Source organism: Amborella trichopoda, chromosome 8, assembly GCF_054954075.1.
Source record: "Amborella trichopoda isolate Santa Cruz 75 chromosome 8, AtrichopodaSantaCruz75HAP2 v2.0, whole genome shotgun sequence".
NCBI classification, from domain to species: Eukaryota; Viridiplantae; Streptophyta; class Magnoliopsida; order Amborellales; family Amborellaceae; genus Amborella; species Amborella trichopoda.
In genome coordinates this window covers 35361956-35382539 of record NC_142343.1, presented here as the reverse complement: position 1 = coordinate 35382539, position 20584 = coordinate 35361956, and the positions used below count along the sequence as shown (strand labels likewise).

Sequence of the window (20584 nt, the reverse complement as noted above, 5' to 3'; positions counted from 1 at the left end):
AATATGAGAGATTGTTTTTTAGATTCAAATAACAAAATCTCTATACATTTCCCAAACAGAGGTAAATAATAAAATGAAATGGCATTATGTTTATTCATGCACTTTTTCCTCATGCAGCAGCAATGTTATTGCTGGGTAACTACGACACATCATGCTTTGGACCCGGTTTCTATGCGACCAAGCCCGCATATGTCGAAATGCAGGCTTCTTAATAAATCTATTTTTGAGATAGATTTTAAGACTTAACTTTTAAAGACATGTAATCAGATCATGAATATGAAAAAATTAATAAATTTTAAAAACTAGAAATAATAATTCGAGTGAAAAAACATTTAAACAGTTAGTTTCTATTGCTTTTAGATGGAACACGTACTTGCATCTACCTTTAAGATCAATGCTTTGCACTTTCTGGACCACATATGTAGAAATGCGGTCCAGCCCGCATGAAACAATTTTCCTTATGCTTTATATTGTAGCAGCTACTAATTAAATTTTTGATTTCCAACCCTGAAAAACTCACTAAATCAGCTTTCGAGCTTGTCTCGTTTTATAATTAAAAAATTGGATTAACCTTTTTTTTACTATACAGAATTTTTGTGTTACTATATTAATTTTATCACAAATTGACATTCCCTGGAGTGTAAAAAATATTCGGAAGAGCGGGGTAGGAGCTCTGTTTTGCTTCAGTTCAAATCCCTGCAAGACAATGCCGGTCCCATTTTCCAGCTTCTTTCAAATTTAAAAACTTCCACTGGTTTTTTTTTGAGTTTATTGTTCAACTCACAACGTGGCAAGTTGGTCATGCAGTTCGAGTTCGTAAACACTGCAGGTATGTAGACCCTGCTTGGAACCATATAGATGTGATGTGGTTAGTCTGGTGGAGATACAAATTGCCAATACGCTCCATGAAAGAAAATCCCCGCTCAAAAAAAAATATATAACAAACTTCAGTAAACGAGCAAAAATATATCAATTGATATTCACACCAATCCTTTTCGGATAAGCGGGCACAGAAAGTGTACCAGGAACTAGGGTTTACTAATGTAGCTTGATTCCTGCAAAATAGGATGGAAGAAATCAATTTTGGATTAAGCACTTCACCAGAACCATAGAAACATCCTTCTCGGTCCATACCTGTGACACGAAAACCAGACCATTATATATCCATTACACCAACATAAGCATAAGAATAGAACCAAAGGGAGAAGAAGCTTCCAGTAAAGATAAAGGCAGGGCAGAACGAAGAACTTCAAAGGGTATATATATATATTTTTAATTTGGGAATGGATGTTTATCTGAAGTCAACCTAAACCCAAGAACAATTTTTTCCAAATTCAATCTGAACCTTCGATAAGAGCATATGCTATTTGCAGTCTGGAGTACACCAAAAGAAACCATCATTTATGAAATGTGGTCTGTGAATGTGGAATGCCATAACAGCATTTTTTTATGGAAAGTATCATATCCATAGGAGTAGCATTGGTTCCAGACATTGAGAGAGAGAGAGAGAGAGAGAGAGAGAGAGAGAGAGAGAGAGAAAGAGGTATTGTGCATGTTTGTGTGTGTATAAACAGTCTTAGCACTCAAAAACATTTGCACTCCATGTCTCAGATCACATGTAAATAAGTCAAGACTAGCCATTTGTGGAGCTTCATCTCAGAACACATGCCAGACCTCCATGCCACCTATGCCTAATGCTAAATGTCACCATCAAGCAAACTGAAAAGAAACTAGGCCTCCAGATTCTAACAGCCTGAGCAATATCACAAGCCCCACAATTAACATTCAAAAAGTGATCAGAACAACAAATTCTTTCATGTGATAGTGAACAAAAGGAGATCAAAGTTCATCCAAGGAATCACGATCTCAGGTGAACTCCTTCAATGGTTCCCATGAGAATGTCAATCCTATAGTGAGAACTTCCAAATTCCTTCAAGGTGGAGATTAGGCCCCTAATTTTGATTGCTGAAATTCCCTTATACTTGCTAGGACAGTACTGCATTACTGGAAAGGCCATTTCTAAAGAAGAAAACAAGAGCACAGTTTTCACCATGAGGAAAGATGTAGTGCCAGGTCCTCATGGCATCCTTATAGCTTTCTTTCAAGACTTCTGGGGAAGAAAACATTTATGTATGGTGTCAACCTTATCCAGTAGAAGTAAGGTGCACCTCAAAATCAAACTGCAGAGGTTGTTCTGACAATGAAAAATCCTAGGATTGATCATCCGGATCTCAAGATGTATAAAATAAAAAAAGATTCAAGTCCTAAAAAAAGGGCATCTTTTAACACATTATTTGGACCATCCATTTTCAGATTTTTTAAGCGTTTATAGATCTGGCTTGATCTAAGCTTTAAATTACATAATTAGGGGTGAAAAATAAATTTTTAGGCCATTGTAACGGTTTTTGGCACCAGAATTGCATCTTTTAGCAAGATTTAGAGGTGCGCGTTACTTTGATTCTTTAAGTTCAATACCTTATACAAACTGCATCCTTTGGGAAATGCGCTAGAGCAAATTTCATAACATCTTCAATGAGTTCCATGAAAGAGGAAGGAAAAGAATGCTACAAATTCCACCTTCATCTAATTGGTCAGACGAGGTGGAAGACATTAAAAACCTTCACAGTTCAGGGTCGGGCCTTAGTGGGTCATGAATGCATTCACTCAAAGTCACCAAGAAAGGAAGTGGGGTGATTTGGAAACTGGACCTTGAGAAGGCAACACGCCTACACTTTGCACATTAATGGTGCGCATAGATTGATTGTGTTGTGAACATAGCACAATACACAAGACTTAGTACTAAGTGCACGTGCACAACACAAACCACTGAATGTGCACTATTCATGTGCAAAGTGTAGCAATGTTGCCTGCACTTATGACGAGCGTTGTGCACCCACATGGTCAATGCAGCAGATCGTCTTCTGTTCTCCTTGGTTTGAGTGTTTTATGCATGATGCTTCCGAGAGGAAGAGAATGAGGGCAGAGTTGGCCCAGGTGGAGGAGACTTGTCATGATTTGCGGGAGTCCCATGATGGCTTGCAGTTGAGGCTGGATCCAAGCTACACCCTTCTTGACTTCCAAGGGGATCTATTGCTACACAGTGATGCCATTTGGGCTCAAAAATTCAGGAGCCACCTACCAGCGAGAGCTCCGAGTTTTCTATTTACCCACAGACGCTAAACAGGTGGTTCCTCGAGCGGCGCTTCTGCGGGCAACTTATGGCTTCTAGACCACGGGGAGGCAGGGAGCTCTCTTCTTTTTCTTTTTTTTTTGGGTAAGTAAGTGGGGGAGAAGGCCCCCTACCCGTTTTATATTAATAAAAACTGAGAAAAACAATTAAGATACAACCCTATGGTAGGGCAATTGCGCCAGATTATTAATAAAAACAGGGAGCTCTCTTCTTGCACGATGCGCAGAACACAAGACTAAGTACTAAGTGCACTTATGTAGTACTTCGTGCACATGTGTTTTGGGCCTATGACAGGATTTACTGGGATTACCTTGAGGAGACGATGTAGCTTTGGGATTTGAGGATAGATGGAGGAATAAGATGGCAAGGTGCTTGTCTACTTCACACTTTTCAGTACTAATTAATGGATCCCCTATAGACTACTCCAGTTCTAGAGAGTGAGGTAAGGGGCACTGCTATCCACATTCTTGTTTGCTATTAGTTGCTGAGACATTTAGTGGAGTATTGGATAGGGTAAACGCATCTGGTAGATTGTGGAATTTAAGGTCCTCCCCAAATGGACTGCTGGTCACATTTGCAATATGCAGATGCCACTCGCCATTTTGTGATGGGAAGAATTTATGGCTCTTCTCACGATGTTTTGAAGTTGCATCAAGGATATGAGTGAACATGACAAAAGCAAAGCTTCTGGGAGTAGCTTTACAAGGAGACCAACTAATAGATTTAGCCAGGTCTGTCTTGCGTGGGACCGATGTATTAGAGAACAAATACTTAGGCCTTCTACATGCCATGGGAAGCCTATCAAAGGGATGTGCAGTGTTGTACAGAGTCTCAAAAAGAAATTAGCAATTTGGAAGATAAAGTTAATCCCCATAGGAGGGAGATTAGTTCTCACTAAATCTACAGCAGTCAACTCTCCCATTTATTGCACATCCAATGTCGCTGGTGAATAGGATTGGAAAGTTGATGTGAGACTTCCTTTGGGTGGATCACCAAGACAAAGCAATGTTTATCTAGTGAAATGGAACAAAGTACATTTACCAAGAATAAAGGGAGATTTGGGGGTTTATAAGGATCAAGGAAATAAATCTGGCTTTGCTATCTAAGTGGTGGTGGAGGCTAGAAACACAAGGAGATCATTTGTAGAACCAAGAAGTGGAACACAAATATGGAATGGATGAAACAGGAGGAGGTTAGTTAAGGCTGCAATAAAGAGGAACAAAACTTGGGCCTGAAGTGGAATTGACAGATGCCCAGAAAGCTTCATTGAGAACATACAGATAGATGGAAGAAGAAAATTTTGGCTAGTCCATGTATAGGGTAGGAAAAGATTGCGAATCACTTTTCCAGTCCATTTGCAATTGTGATGGACCCTGACCCCAAAGTCCTAGATGTGATGCAACCATGCCAGACATTCAATCACTGACCATAGGGACTCCCTGTCTTGGTGCACTCTGAAAGAAGAGGAAGTGGAAATGTCAACAAGGTTGTTACGACTGTTGCAAACACACTTTTACACACCAGGGAAGGAGAACAAACTAATCTGAATTATCTGATGCCAAAGGAGATTTCTGAGTAAAGTCCATGTACCAGGTCCTAACAAGATGTCCAATTCTCCAAAGCAAGACAGTTACCAGAAACCACAGTTGAGGACTAACAGTTTATGAATACCATGATGCCCATAAAATTATAGAATATGGCTTCAATTTATGAATATATTAATTCCCATAATTTTCTAGACCAGACCAAAAGTTATGCAAATCAATGTTATCAAGACTGGACCGGTGACCAAGTAAGTGAAGGAATCCGGTCAGATTGGTTGGTCCATACTGCTTCACTAGCCAGCGTGATCACATAATTACCAAAAAAAAAAAAAAAAAAAAGAAATAAAAAAAATGAAAACATTGAAGAAAATATGAAAAATAGAAAAAATAGGAAACAAAGAAAAACAGACAATATCCATTAAAATAAAGAAACTGAAATATATTTAAACACCAAATTTTTGTCTTTAGTTATTCACACTAGTTCGGTAGTTCCATAGATGTCAATTTTTGACAATACCTATAGCTTAGTTCCATTTGTGTCTTACATAATATATAACAAATAAAATACAAAAAACAATGAAAGGCCTAAATCACAAGAAACCTAATTTCACGCACAAAATCATGCATAGCAGACAACTAAGCCAAACTTAACAAGAAGACACTCAATAAAATCAATAAAAAACAACCATTAACATGAATGGAAGATACAACCTGAATTATTTTAGGAAAACAGGGATTAAACGATCATTTCTTGCATAAATCTTGAAAACCATAATATTTTTATTTCCAAATATAAAACAAACAATAATAGAAAGGGGATAAAAGACTTATTCAGGATGTAATTTAGTACAGATCAATGGCAGGAATGACGCCAGAAAATGGCCAGTAGGGATTTTGGGGAGAGAGAGAGAGAGAGAGCAAAAAACACCAAGATTGCTCGCTCTGTCTTATGATTATTATTATTATTTTAACCCTCAAAGTCCAAATCCCCCAAACTTTTTAATGACCACAGCAGCCACATACTTATTTAGAAGGAACAAAAAAAACGAAAACAAAGTCGCAGAAGTCCGTGTTTTTTTCTTAAAAAAACAATGTATTTTTGGGAATTTCGCTCCTCATCAAGAGCAGCCGGTTCAGCAGTGCTGGTTTGCTGGACGGGCCAGTCCAGAGGCTCAAACGGACCTGTTCAGGCACAGGTTCTCCAGTCCACCAGTCAAACCAGCCGGTCTAGTCTGGTTCTAATAACCATGATGCAAATTACATAAGTGAAGTGACCATTCAGTGGAGAACAACACTGTTCAAGTGGCATGATCACTGGACCATCATCTTCAATCTTATGCATGTCAAATTACCCACGGGTACTACCATCATGTAAGTTTTTTAAAATAATTGAACATCATCAAGGATGTCGCTATAATATGTCACAAAAAAGGAGTGCAATTATCAATGACCAAAATGATCCTCCAGCTTAGAATAGTGCAAACAGAATGGTCAAAATGATCTTAGAAAACCGATTCAGCGGTTTAAAAACACTTAGCAACCCCACCAAAAACATACATATGAGAGTGCGAAGTGGCACCTTAAAGCAAAATTCTGAACTTTCAATGGCCTATTCCATTCCTGCTAGTTTGCACCTGAACTTCATATTTCGGTTTTCCTATAAAAATCCAAAAAACAGAATCAAATAAGTCCAAAAAAGCTTGTATAATATAATCTGATTGCATCATGTTGAAAAACAAATGAGTTTTACTTGAGCCTCCAAGTTATCTTAAACTGGATCCACACATCTATCTACGAGTTTGCATATGTGCGAGTGGGTAGATGACCTACACACAAGTATGTATGTCTGAATGTGGAAAGGGTACAAACTGAACTAAACTAAAAACTAAAGAACAAAAAAACTTGAAGTACAAGTTTTCCACATCAAAAGACCCATTGGCAAATAATTTATAAAGCATAAATTACACAGCCCTTTCAAAAGCTACACACATGCACACAAAAAACCTTTTGCAGATAGCTAGATGTATTGCCTTCAAATAATGTGGTTGATGTACTGCATTTCCCAAGAGATGAACACTCTATTGTGGTAATACAGATACATGTGGGTACATGTGGGGGGTTAGCTTTGAGAGATTAAATGCAGCCATTAATATTTCTCCCCAACAAGTTGCATTTGTTTTAAACATTACAATGAAATTATGTGTATAAAACAAATATTTTCCAAAAATCGATGCAGTTCTTTGCCTGTTGATTGTTATTTATCTCAAAAAAGAGTGGGAGTAAGATGATTACACCTAATTTACATGTCATATTGGATTCGCTAACAATAAAGAATTAACTCTAATTTTAGTATGTTTTATTGAAGGTTGACCGTATTTCATTGAAATGTATAAACTTTACAAAAATGTGACAATGTGGCTCAAATACAAGAACCTTTCTGGTCTCATCAAGAGATGGTGGATCTCTATCCAAGTCCAAGGATGGCACCATTATAGACTGTAAAAAAAAACTCCAGGTTCTAAAGGAGAACTTAAAACCTGGAATGGGACCAGATTGGATGCCTGCGAACTAAGATTTCCAAAATCTCTAAAGACCTGCAGCAGGCCAGCAGCTAGACGCAAAAGCAGAGGTTGGGCACATTCTCTTGGGGCAGAAGGGAAGAATTGAAAATATCTCTAAATGACTTACGTAAAAATTGAGAAAATTTTCTAGTGCAAAAGATCAAGAAGTGGCTAATTCCTCATTACAAAGTTTTTCTAAGACGCAAACCCAATATACAGGGTTTGAAGGTCCCAGGTAGTCAGCTGCATGATATGACAACCACAGAGCAGGTGGTTGTCCAGTACTTCCATGATATGATAACCACAGAGCAGGTGGTTGTCCAGTACTTTCAGGAGGCTTTCAAGGTGAAAGGGAGAATGGTGACATCGATAGATGCAGTTCCTTGTAACAAGCTATTAGGGGAACACACCGATTGGTTTGAACATAGGCCTTCTTTCAGAATTTGGGAGGTGGTAATTTGAAATTTAATGATGATGCTCCAAGACTTTTACCTATGGCGAAAAGTGAACATAGCAACAATGGGTGCAACTTTCATCGCCCAGATGCCAAGAAAGGAAAGCCTGGAATCGATTCATGACATTAGGCCCATAAGCCTCCTAGAAAGTACATACAAAATAGTTCTCTTATATTTTAAGTTAACAGGACCTATGTCCTATTTCATGTTGTATGGGCAGTTTCGCCCTTTTCACTAATTTTTATTAATATAAAATTGATGTGAGAGGCCCGTGAGACCCTATTGCCACTATCACATTTCTCTCCCTTCCTCTCCCTCTTTTCTTTCATCACTCTCTCCCTTCTCTGACATGATATCAAGGCAATGATCCTTCTTTTTTTTGAAAAGAGCAATGATCTTTTTATTTTTGAGAAGAGCATTGATCCTTTTTTCCCATCTTGTATTTCCTTTTTATCCTAAATATTGGCTCCCCTTTTGATTTTCTTACTTTTTGATTTTTTTTCTCTCCTAACCCAAAAAAAAAAACACTCTTCCCCAGCCAAGGGTTGCCTCAAGGCAAGCGCCTAGGCGGCGCCTTGGAGCAACTTGGTCGACGGCAGAAAAATGCAAACAGCCAGGGGCGGAATTTTTTAAAAAATTTTCCCCTAATAAGGGGGAAAAGGATTTTGGAGACATTTTAGTCCCCCAAAACCCCTCTTGCATCCTAGAGAGAGAATGAGGGTGATGCCCCACTATGTGTGCGTTTGAGAGAGAGAGGACGATGCCCCACTATGATTGATTGTGTTTTTGAGAGAGAGAGAGGACGATGCCCCCACTGTGTTTGTGAGAGATATAGAGATGCACAACTACATATGTGTGTTTTAGAGTGAGAGAAAGATGAGGCTCTATTTACTTGCAATGAATATGTACAAAGAAAGAATCCATTTTTTTCTTTTTCCTTTAAAATTAAAGAACCTATTTATCTGCCTCACCTCAATCCCTTAAAAAAACACTCACAAACACACAAGACACAGAGAGAGAGAGAGAGGACGCTTTGTGCCAATCCTACACAGTCCATATGAGAGAGAGAGAGAGAGAGGTGGGAGGGGGGGGGGGGTCCTCCTTTGTTGAACTTTTATGAAAATTTTGGCCCAGTGTAATTTTGCATTGTCGTGGGCATCTTTGAATGTGAATTAGCTCAAAAGCCTTTTTCGTTTAGCTTTTGAGAGAGAGAGAGAGAAGGAGCAGGGCAGAGCGTCCACGTTCCTGAGCCCTTGCCTAGGCGGCTGCCTGGCCAGCGCCACTGCTTTCTTGAACATTAGCAGGGGTCATGGAACTCAAAGGTGTACGCATTGTGGGCAATACAAATCATATAGCTGATAAGTGTTAGGATAAGATTGGTCAGCCTACTTGGGCAAATCAAGTTCCTTACACATTTGAGGGCAATGATGTTTATTTGAATGGGCCTAGCTATCATTACCTACAGTCAAATTCTGATGGTTAGTCTATTTTTCTCACAGGAAAACGAAATATACTAAACTTATTAAACAAGTACGACAGCCTAGTGTCCATCCTCCTACTTCCACTTCCTCCTTGCTAGCTCAAGTACGTTTGTGCTTCTTGCATCTCAGAAACCTACTCCTTGGGCAATGGACTTAGGAGCTTCTGAACACATCACTGGTGAGTCATCTATTTTGGTATCTGTAGATAAGCATCTTTGTAATTCCTCTATTACATTGGCCAATAGATCAATGTCTTGTGTGTTTGGACAGGGCACAGTTATGCCTACTTCTACCCTTTTTCTATCATTTGTGCTATATGTTCCAAGTTTCCTTTCAATTGTGCTATATCTCTTCACTACTCCGTAAATATTTACTCCTCGTTTAAGTCAGGTAGCCCCCACTATTTGGATGATAATCAGATTGATCATGCTCTTCACTCTGCTACTTCTCCCTTTCTATGGCATTGTCTACTGGGCCATTCTTCTCTCAAGAACTTTAAGTTGCTAGTCCCTTCTTTAGCATCTGTCTCTACTTGAGGCTTGCCAGTTAGGAAAGCATCATACGATGTCATTCGTCCTAGATCTGATAAACAGAGACTTGTTCCATTTACAGTTGTTTATTTTGATATCTTGAGTCTTGTTAGAGTACAAAGTTTATCTGGCCATAAATATTTTATAACTTTTGTGAATGATTATTCATGAATGATGGTCATATTTAATAAAAGAAAGATCCGATATTTTCTACATTTTAAATTGTTCCACAAGGAGATACAAATTTCATTCAATAAGAATGTGTGTTTTTACATTTTGATAATGCTAAAGAGTATCTTTTCAAAGAATTTCAAAATTATTTTGCTCAAAATAGAATTTGGCATCAAACAACTTGTGGGCATACTCCTCAACATAATGGTGTTGCTGAAAGAAAAAATCAACATTTACTTGAAGGAACCTGCGCTTTGTTGACTAATATGCATGATCCAAAAGTTTATTGGCGAGATGCCTTGTTGACCTCATGCTATTTAATTTATCGTATGCCCTCTTCAGTTTTGAATGGAAAAACACCACACTATGTTCTCTTCTCTCATACTCCATTGTTCGTTGTTCCTCCATGAGTGGTTAGGTGTGTTTGCTTTGTTCATATGTTAGGTGCTGCTAATGACAAGGTAGATCCTCGAGAAGTCAAGTATTTGTTTCTAGGGTATTTACACTTTCAGAAAGGTTATTGATGCTATTATCTTGGTTCACAAAAAAATATTTATTTGTGTTGTGTTACCTGTTTTGAAGGTACTCCTTATTTTTATAGGAGGGTAGCATACTTGATACAAAATTCTTTTATCCTGCTCCAAAAGAAGTCTCACAATCTTCATCTTCTATAGTTCCTCTTCCTATTCTTGTTGATGCTTCTTCTTCACCTCAGATGCCTGGACCAGCTAAACCTATTGTTTCTACACATCATAATGTCCCTTAATAGCAGCCCATAAAGGTTTTACATAATAAGGAAAGTGCAGGATGGACACCCTCCACCGACGGAGCCAACCACTCAATCATCATCTTCGCCTACTTCCTGCTTCTAACTCACATTCTGGGCATGTTTGATAACAGGAAGTGTCTTCCTGAAAGTTTAGAACTTCTTAATACTGTTCAAGTTTCGTGTTTGATAAAAGAATTGAACTTCAAACAAAACTTCAAGGAAGCTTTAAAAAAAAAGTTCCAACCCAAGGGTTGGAACTTAAACTTGGAACTTTTTTTTTATGAACCCCCATCCCCCCCCCCCCCCCCCCCCTTATATTGTATAATATACAATATAATATATTGTATAATATACAATATAATATATTGTATAATATACAATATAATTTATTGTATAATATACAATATAATTTATTGCATAATAAAATATATTTTATTGGGCAATGATTTCATGCAACCGTTGTATAGTAATAAGATGCAACAACCTTAAAAAACCATCTTATAGCCATTTGTTTGATCCAAATCTTGAAATATACACTCTTTTCATTCTAATGAACAATCACAAAAAAACAAAGAGTTGAAAACACAACCTAGAAAGTATTTTTTTAGCCCAATCAATATAGGCCATTCATTTTGGTGAGATCCTTAAATCTAAGCCTTAGAAGGATTTTTTCATTTCCAATTTTTTTGGATGGCTGTATTATCATTAGATGAACAATGTTAAAAAAGAAAAAAATGATTTTTGAGTTTATAAAGGCTAAGATCTTGAAATTCACAAAATGAATGGTCTAGATTCGTTTTTGGAGGGGACTTATTTTGACCATATCTAGGGTTCAAATTGAACTTTTTTTTTAGGTGGAATTGATTATTGAGATGAAGAGAGTGCGTGAGCAACATTTGGGGTCATATAAATACCACAAACATAGTTTTCTAAAAGTGTCGTTGCATTATACTATGACAGAACCGTTGCATTGGATCATTGCTCTATTTTATTACATTTTATATTTTATTTATATAATAGATATTTATAATATTATATAATAAAATATATACAATGTATAATATATTATTTTACATAAATAAATAAATAAATATATATATTATATAATAAAATAAATAAAAAGTACAATATTATGTTATATATATATATATATATAATAAAAATAAAGATTAATAAAATAACTCACTATATAATATATCTTATATAATAAAAATATCTATCAATAAAATAAATATAAAATAAACTATATTATATTTTACATTACGTTATATATGATATATGTATATATTTTATTGTATAATATATAATATATTTTAGTATAGATCATATTTTATTTATATAATAGATATTTATATTAATAGAATAAATATAAAATAGAATGTATAATATACTATATTATTTTATATAAATATATATTATATAATAAAATAAATAAAAAATACATTATTATGTTATATATATTATACATTTATGTAATATAATATATTTCATTATATAATATATATTATATATTATATAATAAAATAAATATAAAATACAGTATATTATATATTATAGTATGTTATAAATGTTATAAAATATAATAGATATGTATAATATTATATAATAAAAATATATATTAATAGAATAAATATAAAATACAATGTACAATATGCTATATCATTTTATGTAAATATATATTATAAATTTATGTATTATAATATATTTTATTATATAATATATATTATATATTATATAATAAAATAAATATAAAATACACTATATTACATATTATACTACGTGATATATATTATATAAAATATATATTTATATATCATATATTTATGTAATATAAGATATTTTCATATATATATATATATATTAAAAATAAATATAAAATATAGTATATCATATATTATAGTATGCTATTAATATTATATATTTATATTTAAATTATTATCAATGTAAATATAAATATAAGATATTTACCATATATCCCAGGAGTTATCAAACACAGAAACCATGAATTTCTTAACTTCCCAAGGAGGTTATCAAACACAGAAACCATGAACTTCTTAAGTAACTTCTAATTTATAATTCTTCAGGAACTTCCAACTTACAGTTCATGAACTTGGTTCCAGTTATCAAACAGGCCCTCTGTGTCTGGTGATGATAATGCGCCTATTGCCATCCATAAAGGTATAAGGTCCTGTACTCAACACCTCATTACTCATTTTGCTACCTTTATAAACTTGCCCCCCTCCTATCAGAGTTTTGCTTTAGCTCCTTGATCTATTTCTATCCCTAGGTCTTATCAGGAAGCACTTTCTCATACTAGGAGGAAGAAAGCAATGGAAGAGTAAATGAATGCACACTCAAATTGAATGATATGTGGGAGCTCACAGAGTTACCAGCTGGAAAAAGAACTGTTTTATGCAGTAAAATATCAGCCTGATGGTACCATCAAGCGATTAAAAGCCAAGTTGGTCGCCAAAAGATACATTCAAACCTTTGGCATTGATTACTCTGAAAATTTTGCACCTGTTGCTAAACTTAATTCAGTTCGAATAGTTATATCCGTATTTCCATCTATTGAAATATGACAATTTAGGCAGAGAGAACATGAGCTAGAGGCCTTCATTCAGTTGCACAAGGAACTCTTCAAGTTCCATTATTGTCTAGCTGATGGAGACCCTCTTGCTAAGGAGCTGGATAACAATGCAAGTTCTTCGTGAAGTCTTGTTATACTTTGCTTGCATGGATTATTAAAAACATTTGAGTGTTCAGTGTGGTCCATTCCAAGACCACACAGGATTCAAAGTTTTTCATGTCTAGCGGGCATGGAGAAGGTGCTCACCACCAACCACCTCAAGCACAGCCACATAAAGGACTTTGATACCCAATATATGCCTCTTATGCAAACAAGATGAGTCAGTAAGTCATTTCTTTAGAACCTTATGCTACAGATTGGTCGAGCTGTACCCATGGTATGTTTGAATTATAGTGGGTGATTCCTGCAACTATCAACTCCCTATTCAATCTATAAGGCCCAAGCCACACTCCTAAAAGGGGCTTCTGCTCTGGACAATTACGATTGTAGTCACCATATGGAATATTTGGTTAGGGTCTCTCCCAAAAATCCACAGTCTCCAAATGGTACGATTAGAGCAATACTCTTATCATGGGCTAAAATCTAGGGAGGAGTTTGGTGCGTGTCTTGCGCAAGTTTCGAAGTCCATTTTATAGAAATTTGCCCACAACCGCCTACAAAAGAAAGGGAGGATGAAAAAATGAGTCCTGCTCTGGAAGGTGCTATTAAGCTTAAATTCATTGACAGCTTTAGAGGTGGTGGTTGGAGGGGGGCATTGGAGATTGCACGGAGGGGGAAGAGGTGGTGGAGGTGGTGGTGGTTGGGGGGGGCATTGGAGAGTGCATGGAGCTCGTAGCTAGAAGGGACCTGTCCGCGTGCTATTAGAGAAGGAGATTCTTGGAACAGCTCCTAAAGTGTTGCTGGTCAAGAGACTTGCCCCCCTAAACCTCTAGATGGTATTGGACGAGATATGGGATACAAGTTCCCAAATCAAATAAATGTTCTTTTTGTGCTTTCTTTCAAGGAGAACAATATAGATACAAATGCGCTAACCAAAGGAGGGGTTACGAAATCTTCACTATGTTACAATTTTTAATGTGTTATGGGCTTTAATGTAAATAGATTCAATTTTGTAAATGATTGAAATAAACAGTTGTACATAACTTTGACAAAAATGAAAGCAATGTTGAAGACTAGAGAAAAAATTAGAACATTTGAATAAACAATTGATGCAGGAAAAGAGTGATAATAATAATAATAAAACAAAACATAAAGAAATATGAAAAGATATACCCTCACTCAAAGGTCTGAAAGAGAGTCCACCTCTAGAGATCTTTTATAAGACCTATAAACTCAACTTCTCAAAGGATTTACCAAGCACAATACATATATTTATATGAAAATCCCATAAGATCCAAATGCCACCTGATGCCCCCTCAGCCGGGAGGGAAACCCATTGAGATCAAATGTGATTAAGGTCAGGGGAAGGCAGTTTGGTCTCTGAAAGCGCTAAAATAGATGAGCGTAGATGCTTGCAGAAATCACAAACGGCGTCCTTCTTAGTCTGGTGGCCTAGACCCCATATGTTCCAAGCTAGAATTAACATGTTTGCGATCTGCCTTCGCCCTCTTCCCGAGACCTTTGAGCCAGACCGAGAATCTTGTTTCAAAAAGTCATGAAAGCATTTCTGCAAGCCTTTGTAACGGACCCAAACGTTGAGAACCTGAGTTACATTACCTTGTGCTAAGTCAAGATCTTCCACCCACTGGGAGTCTACTGAAAGAGGGGAAGAGAGAAGGGGATCCTGCGTGAAGCTTGAGAAGTCGCTGAGGCTAGAAAGGGGACAAGGGTTAGAGGGGTGAGGAAGAGGAGGGGGGTGGTTGAGAACGGGGATGAGTTGACTCCAGGATGAAAGGCAAAGGGAGGGAGGAAGAGAGTGAATAGTTGAGGATAGAAGCAAGAGGTTGGAAAGAAGGAGGAGAGATGGTGAAGGTTGGAGAAAAGGAGGGGGGTTAGGGGGGAAGGGAGAAGAGAGGGAGAGGGGAGGAGGGGAAAGGGAAGATAACCCCACTGTAAGGTAGGGGTCGAGAGAAGAGGGAAGGGGTGTAGAAAGGGAGAAGGGAAGGAACAACCAGGGAGTGAAGGGTTGGTTGAGGTTGGCACGAGAGATGGGGGTGGAGATAGTAACACTGGAAGAGCAGGCAGTGAGTGCTAGATGTGACTAGGAAGGTCAGAGGCTTTCCTTCAGGGAATAAAGAGTTGGGATGAGGGAGCTAGCAAGGGATTGGGGAACAATTTGGGGACCCGCGAAGGGGTTTGAGAACATCAGGGACGGAGTGAGACTGCAGTGATCCAATTAGGAGAGCATCGATGGTGGGGAACCGCCAGATTGCGAGGCTCGAGCTATGACTGGGGGAGGGGCCATGAGGGCGAGATTGGTGTCTTCTGGGGTAAGCTTTGAAGAGGGGGTGGTGCCAAAGAGAGAGGCTTGAGCGACGTTCTGGAGGGGGGCCATATTTGCAGGGATAGAGGCCTCAGCAGAGGTCAAGAAGACAAGAACTCTATATAGACCAGGGGAGAAGAGTGAGGGGCCGAAGGCGAGGTCTGGGAGGGAGGAGGGGAAAGAAAGAGGATCACAGAGAGGTCTAGGGGGAAGGGAGGAGGCGAGGCAGAGGAGAGAGGAGCCGTACAAGGGCAGGAGGAGGGTTTGCAGGGGACAGAATAATCGGGCGAGCAATGGGCGAGGAGGAAGGAGGCAAGGGTGACTTGCCGAGACGGTATAGGGGTAATGATGAAGGCTGAAAAGGGGGGGAAAGGATTAAGGGCTGGGAGGGTACATGGCCTGAGAGCAGAGAGTCGGTCACGTGAACAAGTGGTAAAAGGGGGGGGGGGGGGACAACGTGGGGAGGATAAGGTGGCTGCATGTCAAGGCTCAAGGGACACACGTCGCGAGAGAGGGAAAAAATAGGGGTTTGAGAGCGACGTGGCATGCCCAGGGATGAGAGGAGAGGGAGACTTGATAGCTGGAGGGAAGGAGACAAGGGCAGGAATTGGATGGGCTGAGGCTAGGTGAGAGGCCTGTGGGAAGTTCCCCGCCTTGCAATGAGAGGATGACGGTTCCGGGGTAAAACTCTGTGTATCCCACTTATGGTGATCCACTCGCCTTGAACCTAAGCACAATTGATTTCATGGTCCAGGGTCTGGACATGGGGGAGGAGGGAGGGGAAGCAGGGAGCGAAGCAAGGAGGATTCGGTAGAACAAGCCATCGATCTGTAACTAGAGAGAAGGGAGAATGGAGTTCGGGTCTAGGGTTTCAACCAAAAGTTGAATGGAACAGATGCGAAGTTCAATCTATTCAACCAAAAGTTCAATAGATTTTTAGTGGATGGAGACAAGAGAGCCACAGGCATTTGCAATGCTTCTGAAAGTTTTCGGCATCCAAGCATGGAGAGGGATTTTGAAAGCCCTTAACCATGTCCTGCGACCAGTGTGAGAGCTCGAGAGAGGCTCCATTAAAACTCTCAGTCTTGGATTGTAAAGTCATTGCAGCAATCTAAGAAGAAGAGAATATGAAAAGGAAACGACCGATAAGAAAAAGAAAAAACGTGAACAGCGATTGGATGATGGGAAAATAGAATCCTGGGTCGCGAACAGTCATTTGATCGATGATGAAGAAAGAGAATTCTTGGTTCAATTCTCCGCCTTAACGACAGAAAGAAGGATTGATCAAATTCTATTTGAGAGTTTTCTACAGCATAAATCGAGGCACCCCTAGAATTTTTGAGCTCACTTCTCTATTCAATGGAACTCGTCACGTCGTGGCTTGAAAGAACCGATAAAGGCGGAGGAGAGCTTAAGTTTCAGGGCAGGATCCTGGAAACCATGGAGAAGGTGAGAGGAGGTTGGACCAGGCAGGAGGGTGGAGGAATGGGGAGGGGAGCTGATGTGGCTCACGAGGAAAGAGCCTCCAACCTCAAGACTCCAAAGGGGGGGGGCAAGCAGAAGAGGGCTTGAGGAGGTAGACTTATTTGGAGCAGAGCTTAAGACAGGAGGGAGATGGGGAGGCTCCACTGGAAGGAGCCATTCATTGCGCATACATTAGGGTAGGGTTATGATTTGAGCAGAGTGTCGAAATCCCTAATTCCGAATTTCAAGAAACCTAAAACAAAATCTAACTGCATCATTCATCCAATGTTTTGAAAAGCTCAACCTTCGTTGCATCCACCAGCAGCCTCTAAAGCGTTTCATGATCAATACCCATCGTTTGTGTAGGCATTTTGTTCAACTCAAATCAAACAACTAGTAAAACAATTAAATAACGAATTTGCATTGGAATACCATAATATCGAGCATAACATTGATTTCTCTTTCTTCTCAAAGGGTTGCAATTCACATGATGTAGCCAACATGTCTTCTTCTTCATAATTGATGTATTGAAATTTGCGGTGGTTTGGGTTCTCGTTGCAACCAAAATTTTATGCTAAATCCAATGGATCGCCACTGACATCTTTCCAACAAAGTGTATTCTTTGATCTTCACAAAGTTCACTAATATATCTTCAGAAGTCTTCCCTCAAACTCTCCCTAGCTTGATCAGATTTTGTACTAGATTCTTTATGAATCATTGCTTCATATCCTTGATTGTGTGAGTGATCTTTGGTGGCATCATGAAGTGAGGGTCTTCTAAAGCTCTAATGCCAAATAAGGCAGGCAAAAAAAGAGAGAAAATAAAATAGAAAATAAAGAAAGGTGAAAGAATATACCCTTCTCTCAAAAGTCTACAAAGTAGTCCACCCCAATAAATCTTTTCACAAGATCTAAACTCAATTTAACTACTATATGTAAATACAAACACAATACATATATTTATCACAAAAAACCCTAATAGTTGACTCTAAAAAACCTAATCACGATTAATTCCTAATCCCTCATTTGCCTAGCATAAGCTATAAAAAAATACCTTGGAAAATCTACAACAACATAAGACACAAATACCCCTAGAATATCTACAAACAAATAGACCAAATTCACCCGAATTTCAAATTTATACAAACCCAAAAGTAAACCCTAAAAAGGATAGCAATCATAGAACACATTTAATAGTAATCTTATAGCTTGCTAGTCTCATCAATTCAAAGAGAAACAAATCATCATCATCATCAGAGCTTTTTCCCAACTAAAGTTTATACCCATTTATTTATTTAGCTTCCTCCTCTTTCCATTTAATTTCATGTAAACAAGTTATGTTTACTCTCCTTTGTCTCATTGTATCCACTAACTCCATACTCTTACCTATAAGTGTTCCTACATTTCATGTGGTTATACAAATCCTATTATCTTGGACTAACTTCTTTATCAGTGCTCACCAATGTCACGGGAATCCTTGCCTATTTTTTGGCGCAATTGGGCAGTGGTGCAACACATCGCTTTTAAGGAACAACCTAGCTAACCCTTGCTTAGTTCTCATTGTACCCGGGTTCTGGTACAACGCGTCGCTTCCAGAGAAGGCCCTAGCATAAGCAAATAACGTAGATTGAAAATTTTGACAAAGTTTTATGTTGGCTGCCTACCTAACACAACCCATCTCCTTTACCCCGGCAGGCATGGGACGGGTTAAAGGAAATTCAAGGTCCTCACCCTTCTGAGACCTAATTCAAATAGAAACAAATATAGAACCCAAATTGCATCAAATTTGCAGAATTCTCATCAACAAAGATTGAAAGAAATCACCCAAAAGAAAAAACCAATGAACAACCCAAATTGCCGGAATCTCATGGCCTTCCTAGTAATTTCATCTAATTCACAGAAAATAAATAAATGAATCAAAAGCGTGGTACCTGCTCAAGAAGCTTAGCAGAGCTCTCCACCACCTGTTGAGCCAAGCTCTCAAGCCTCTTTAACATCTTTCCATAGAGCTCCTCAAGCTCAGCTGTGTAACGGGCAGGCTCTGAACCCATAAGCCTTCCCAATCTAGTGATTGAGAACCCCTCCGCACAAGCATCCATTGCCTTCTGCTCAATTGCCCCTTTCTCTCCCTTCATCTCACTCAAGCTCTTTGGCCTCTTATCCTCTTCGCATTCATTCAAAGCAAGAGAGGGAATGGGAGAGATAGGAGAAAAAACATTGTAATGGGGTCGAAAATCAGGCCCAATATTCACAATTTGCAACGGCTTTGGCTCGAAAGTACCATCACTCTTAAATTGAAAGGCACGATATTCGTGGGTGTGAATGGGTTGGTGAGAGAAAGAACCAGAGAGGATGAGAAAGATGCATGGAGAGGGGGCATTTGGGGTTTGGGTAAAAAGTGTTTTAGAGATAGAAAATTCCCTCATTGAAGGCCGAAGAGGGGTCTGACGACGAGCAGAGAACCAACCAAGAAGTGGGGCAGTCGAAGATGCGAGAGGAGAGAGAAAGTTGGGGTTATTGGGGGAAGAGAAGAGAGAGGTTATGGTTGCAAAGAGAGGAGGAGAAGAAGGGGGAAATGGAGGTGGGTCCGAATCGTCATGAAGAGGAGGAGAGGGAGAAAGAGGGAGTAAATGGCCAAAGATGTAGCCGGAGGTGTCCGCTGGTGAGGAGGCGAAGAGTTGAAGAAGGGAGGAGAGAAGGGGACCAGGGATGGAGATCTTCTCAATGGGTGGGTCATCCATCTCTCTCTCTAGGATGGGACAAGTAGGGAAGAAGAGCCGCCCTCTCTCTCTCTACCAGATTACAGAAAATAGGTCCCTTTCGATATCAATTGCTGTTCAATTGGGGATTGAGGCAGCTTCTATCTTGAGTGCATGGTAATACGAATCCTCACAAAGAGGCACGTTAATGGAGGCCTCTCCCGTCTGTTCGTTTTTTTTTTTTTTTTAAGTATTTTTAAAAGAAAATATTATTTTAGATTTTTAAAAAATTCTGCATTTGTTGCACACTTTTCAAAAAAAAAAAAAGTCACAAACTAATTCTTCAACAAAAATTTCAATATTAAATTTGAAGGGGTCGGGAACTTAATCTTTCGTAATTTTTTTTTATTGATAATCATTCAATAATATAAATACATAATATTAGTATTATTAATATGATATAATATAATATTATAATTTATAATATTGTATTATATTATATATTTATTTTATTAATATATATTATAATATTATAACATTATATATTATATATTATATATAAATATAATTAAATGAGTGCAATCGGTCTATTGTTGACCCAACGAGTGACGTAAGGCTTGCCTCCGTGCTTATATACTCTACTCGATGCCTACGGAACGAGTCTAGAACGAGTTTAGTCGTGTTGCGTAACGAGACCACTAAGTGTTCA

The 20584-nt window shown here is 38.3% G+C and overlaps 1 protein-coding gene across 3 annotated transcripts; it reads right to left on the bottom strand.

Annotated features, from left to right (window-relative positions):
• Positions 1–906: 906 nt before the first annotated feature.
• Positions 907–20051, bottom strand: LOC18423466 (BRISC complex subunit Abro1-like protein). 3 transcript variants are annotated; one of them, XM_006828067.4, is made up of 3 exons: positions 19108–20051; positions 6314–6391; positions 907–1134 (listed from the first exon to the last, which is right to left on the bottom strand). In XM_006828067.4, exons 1-2 carry the CDS (start codon positions 19915–19917, stop codon positions 6344–6346), a joined length of 858 nt encoding a protein of 285 aa, XP_006828130.2. In that variant the 5' UTR covers positions 19918–20051; the 3' UTR covers positions 907–1134; positions 6314–6343. The 3 variants fall into 3 exon arrangements, with proteins under 3 accessions (XP_006828130.2, XP_020530793.1, XP_020530786.1); XM_020675134.2 differs by having other exon boundaries at positions 907–1055; XM_020675127.2 differs by lacking the exon at positions 6314–6391.
• Positions 20052–20584: the final 533 nt, after the last annotated feature.

Coding starts and splice junctions, on each gene's coding strand:
- LOC18423466 (XM_020675127.2), bottom strand. CDS start 19,917: ATGGATGACCCACCCATTGAGAAGATCTCCATCCCTGGTCCCCTTCTC. Junction 1,135..19,107: donor CTGCTAAGCTTCTTGAGCAG/GTACCACGCTTT, acceptor TTCGTGTCACAG/GTATGGACCGAGAAGGATGT.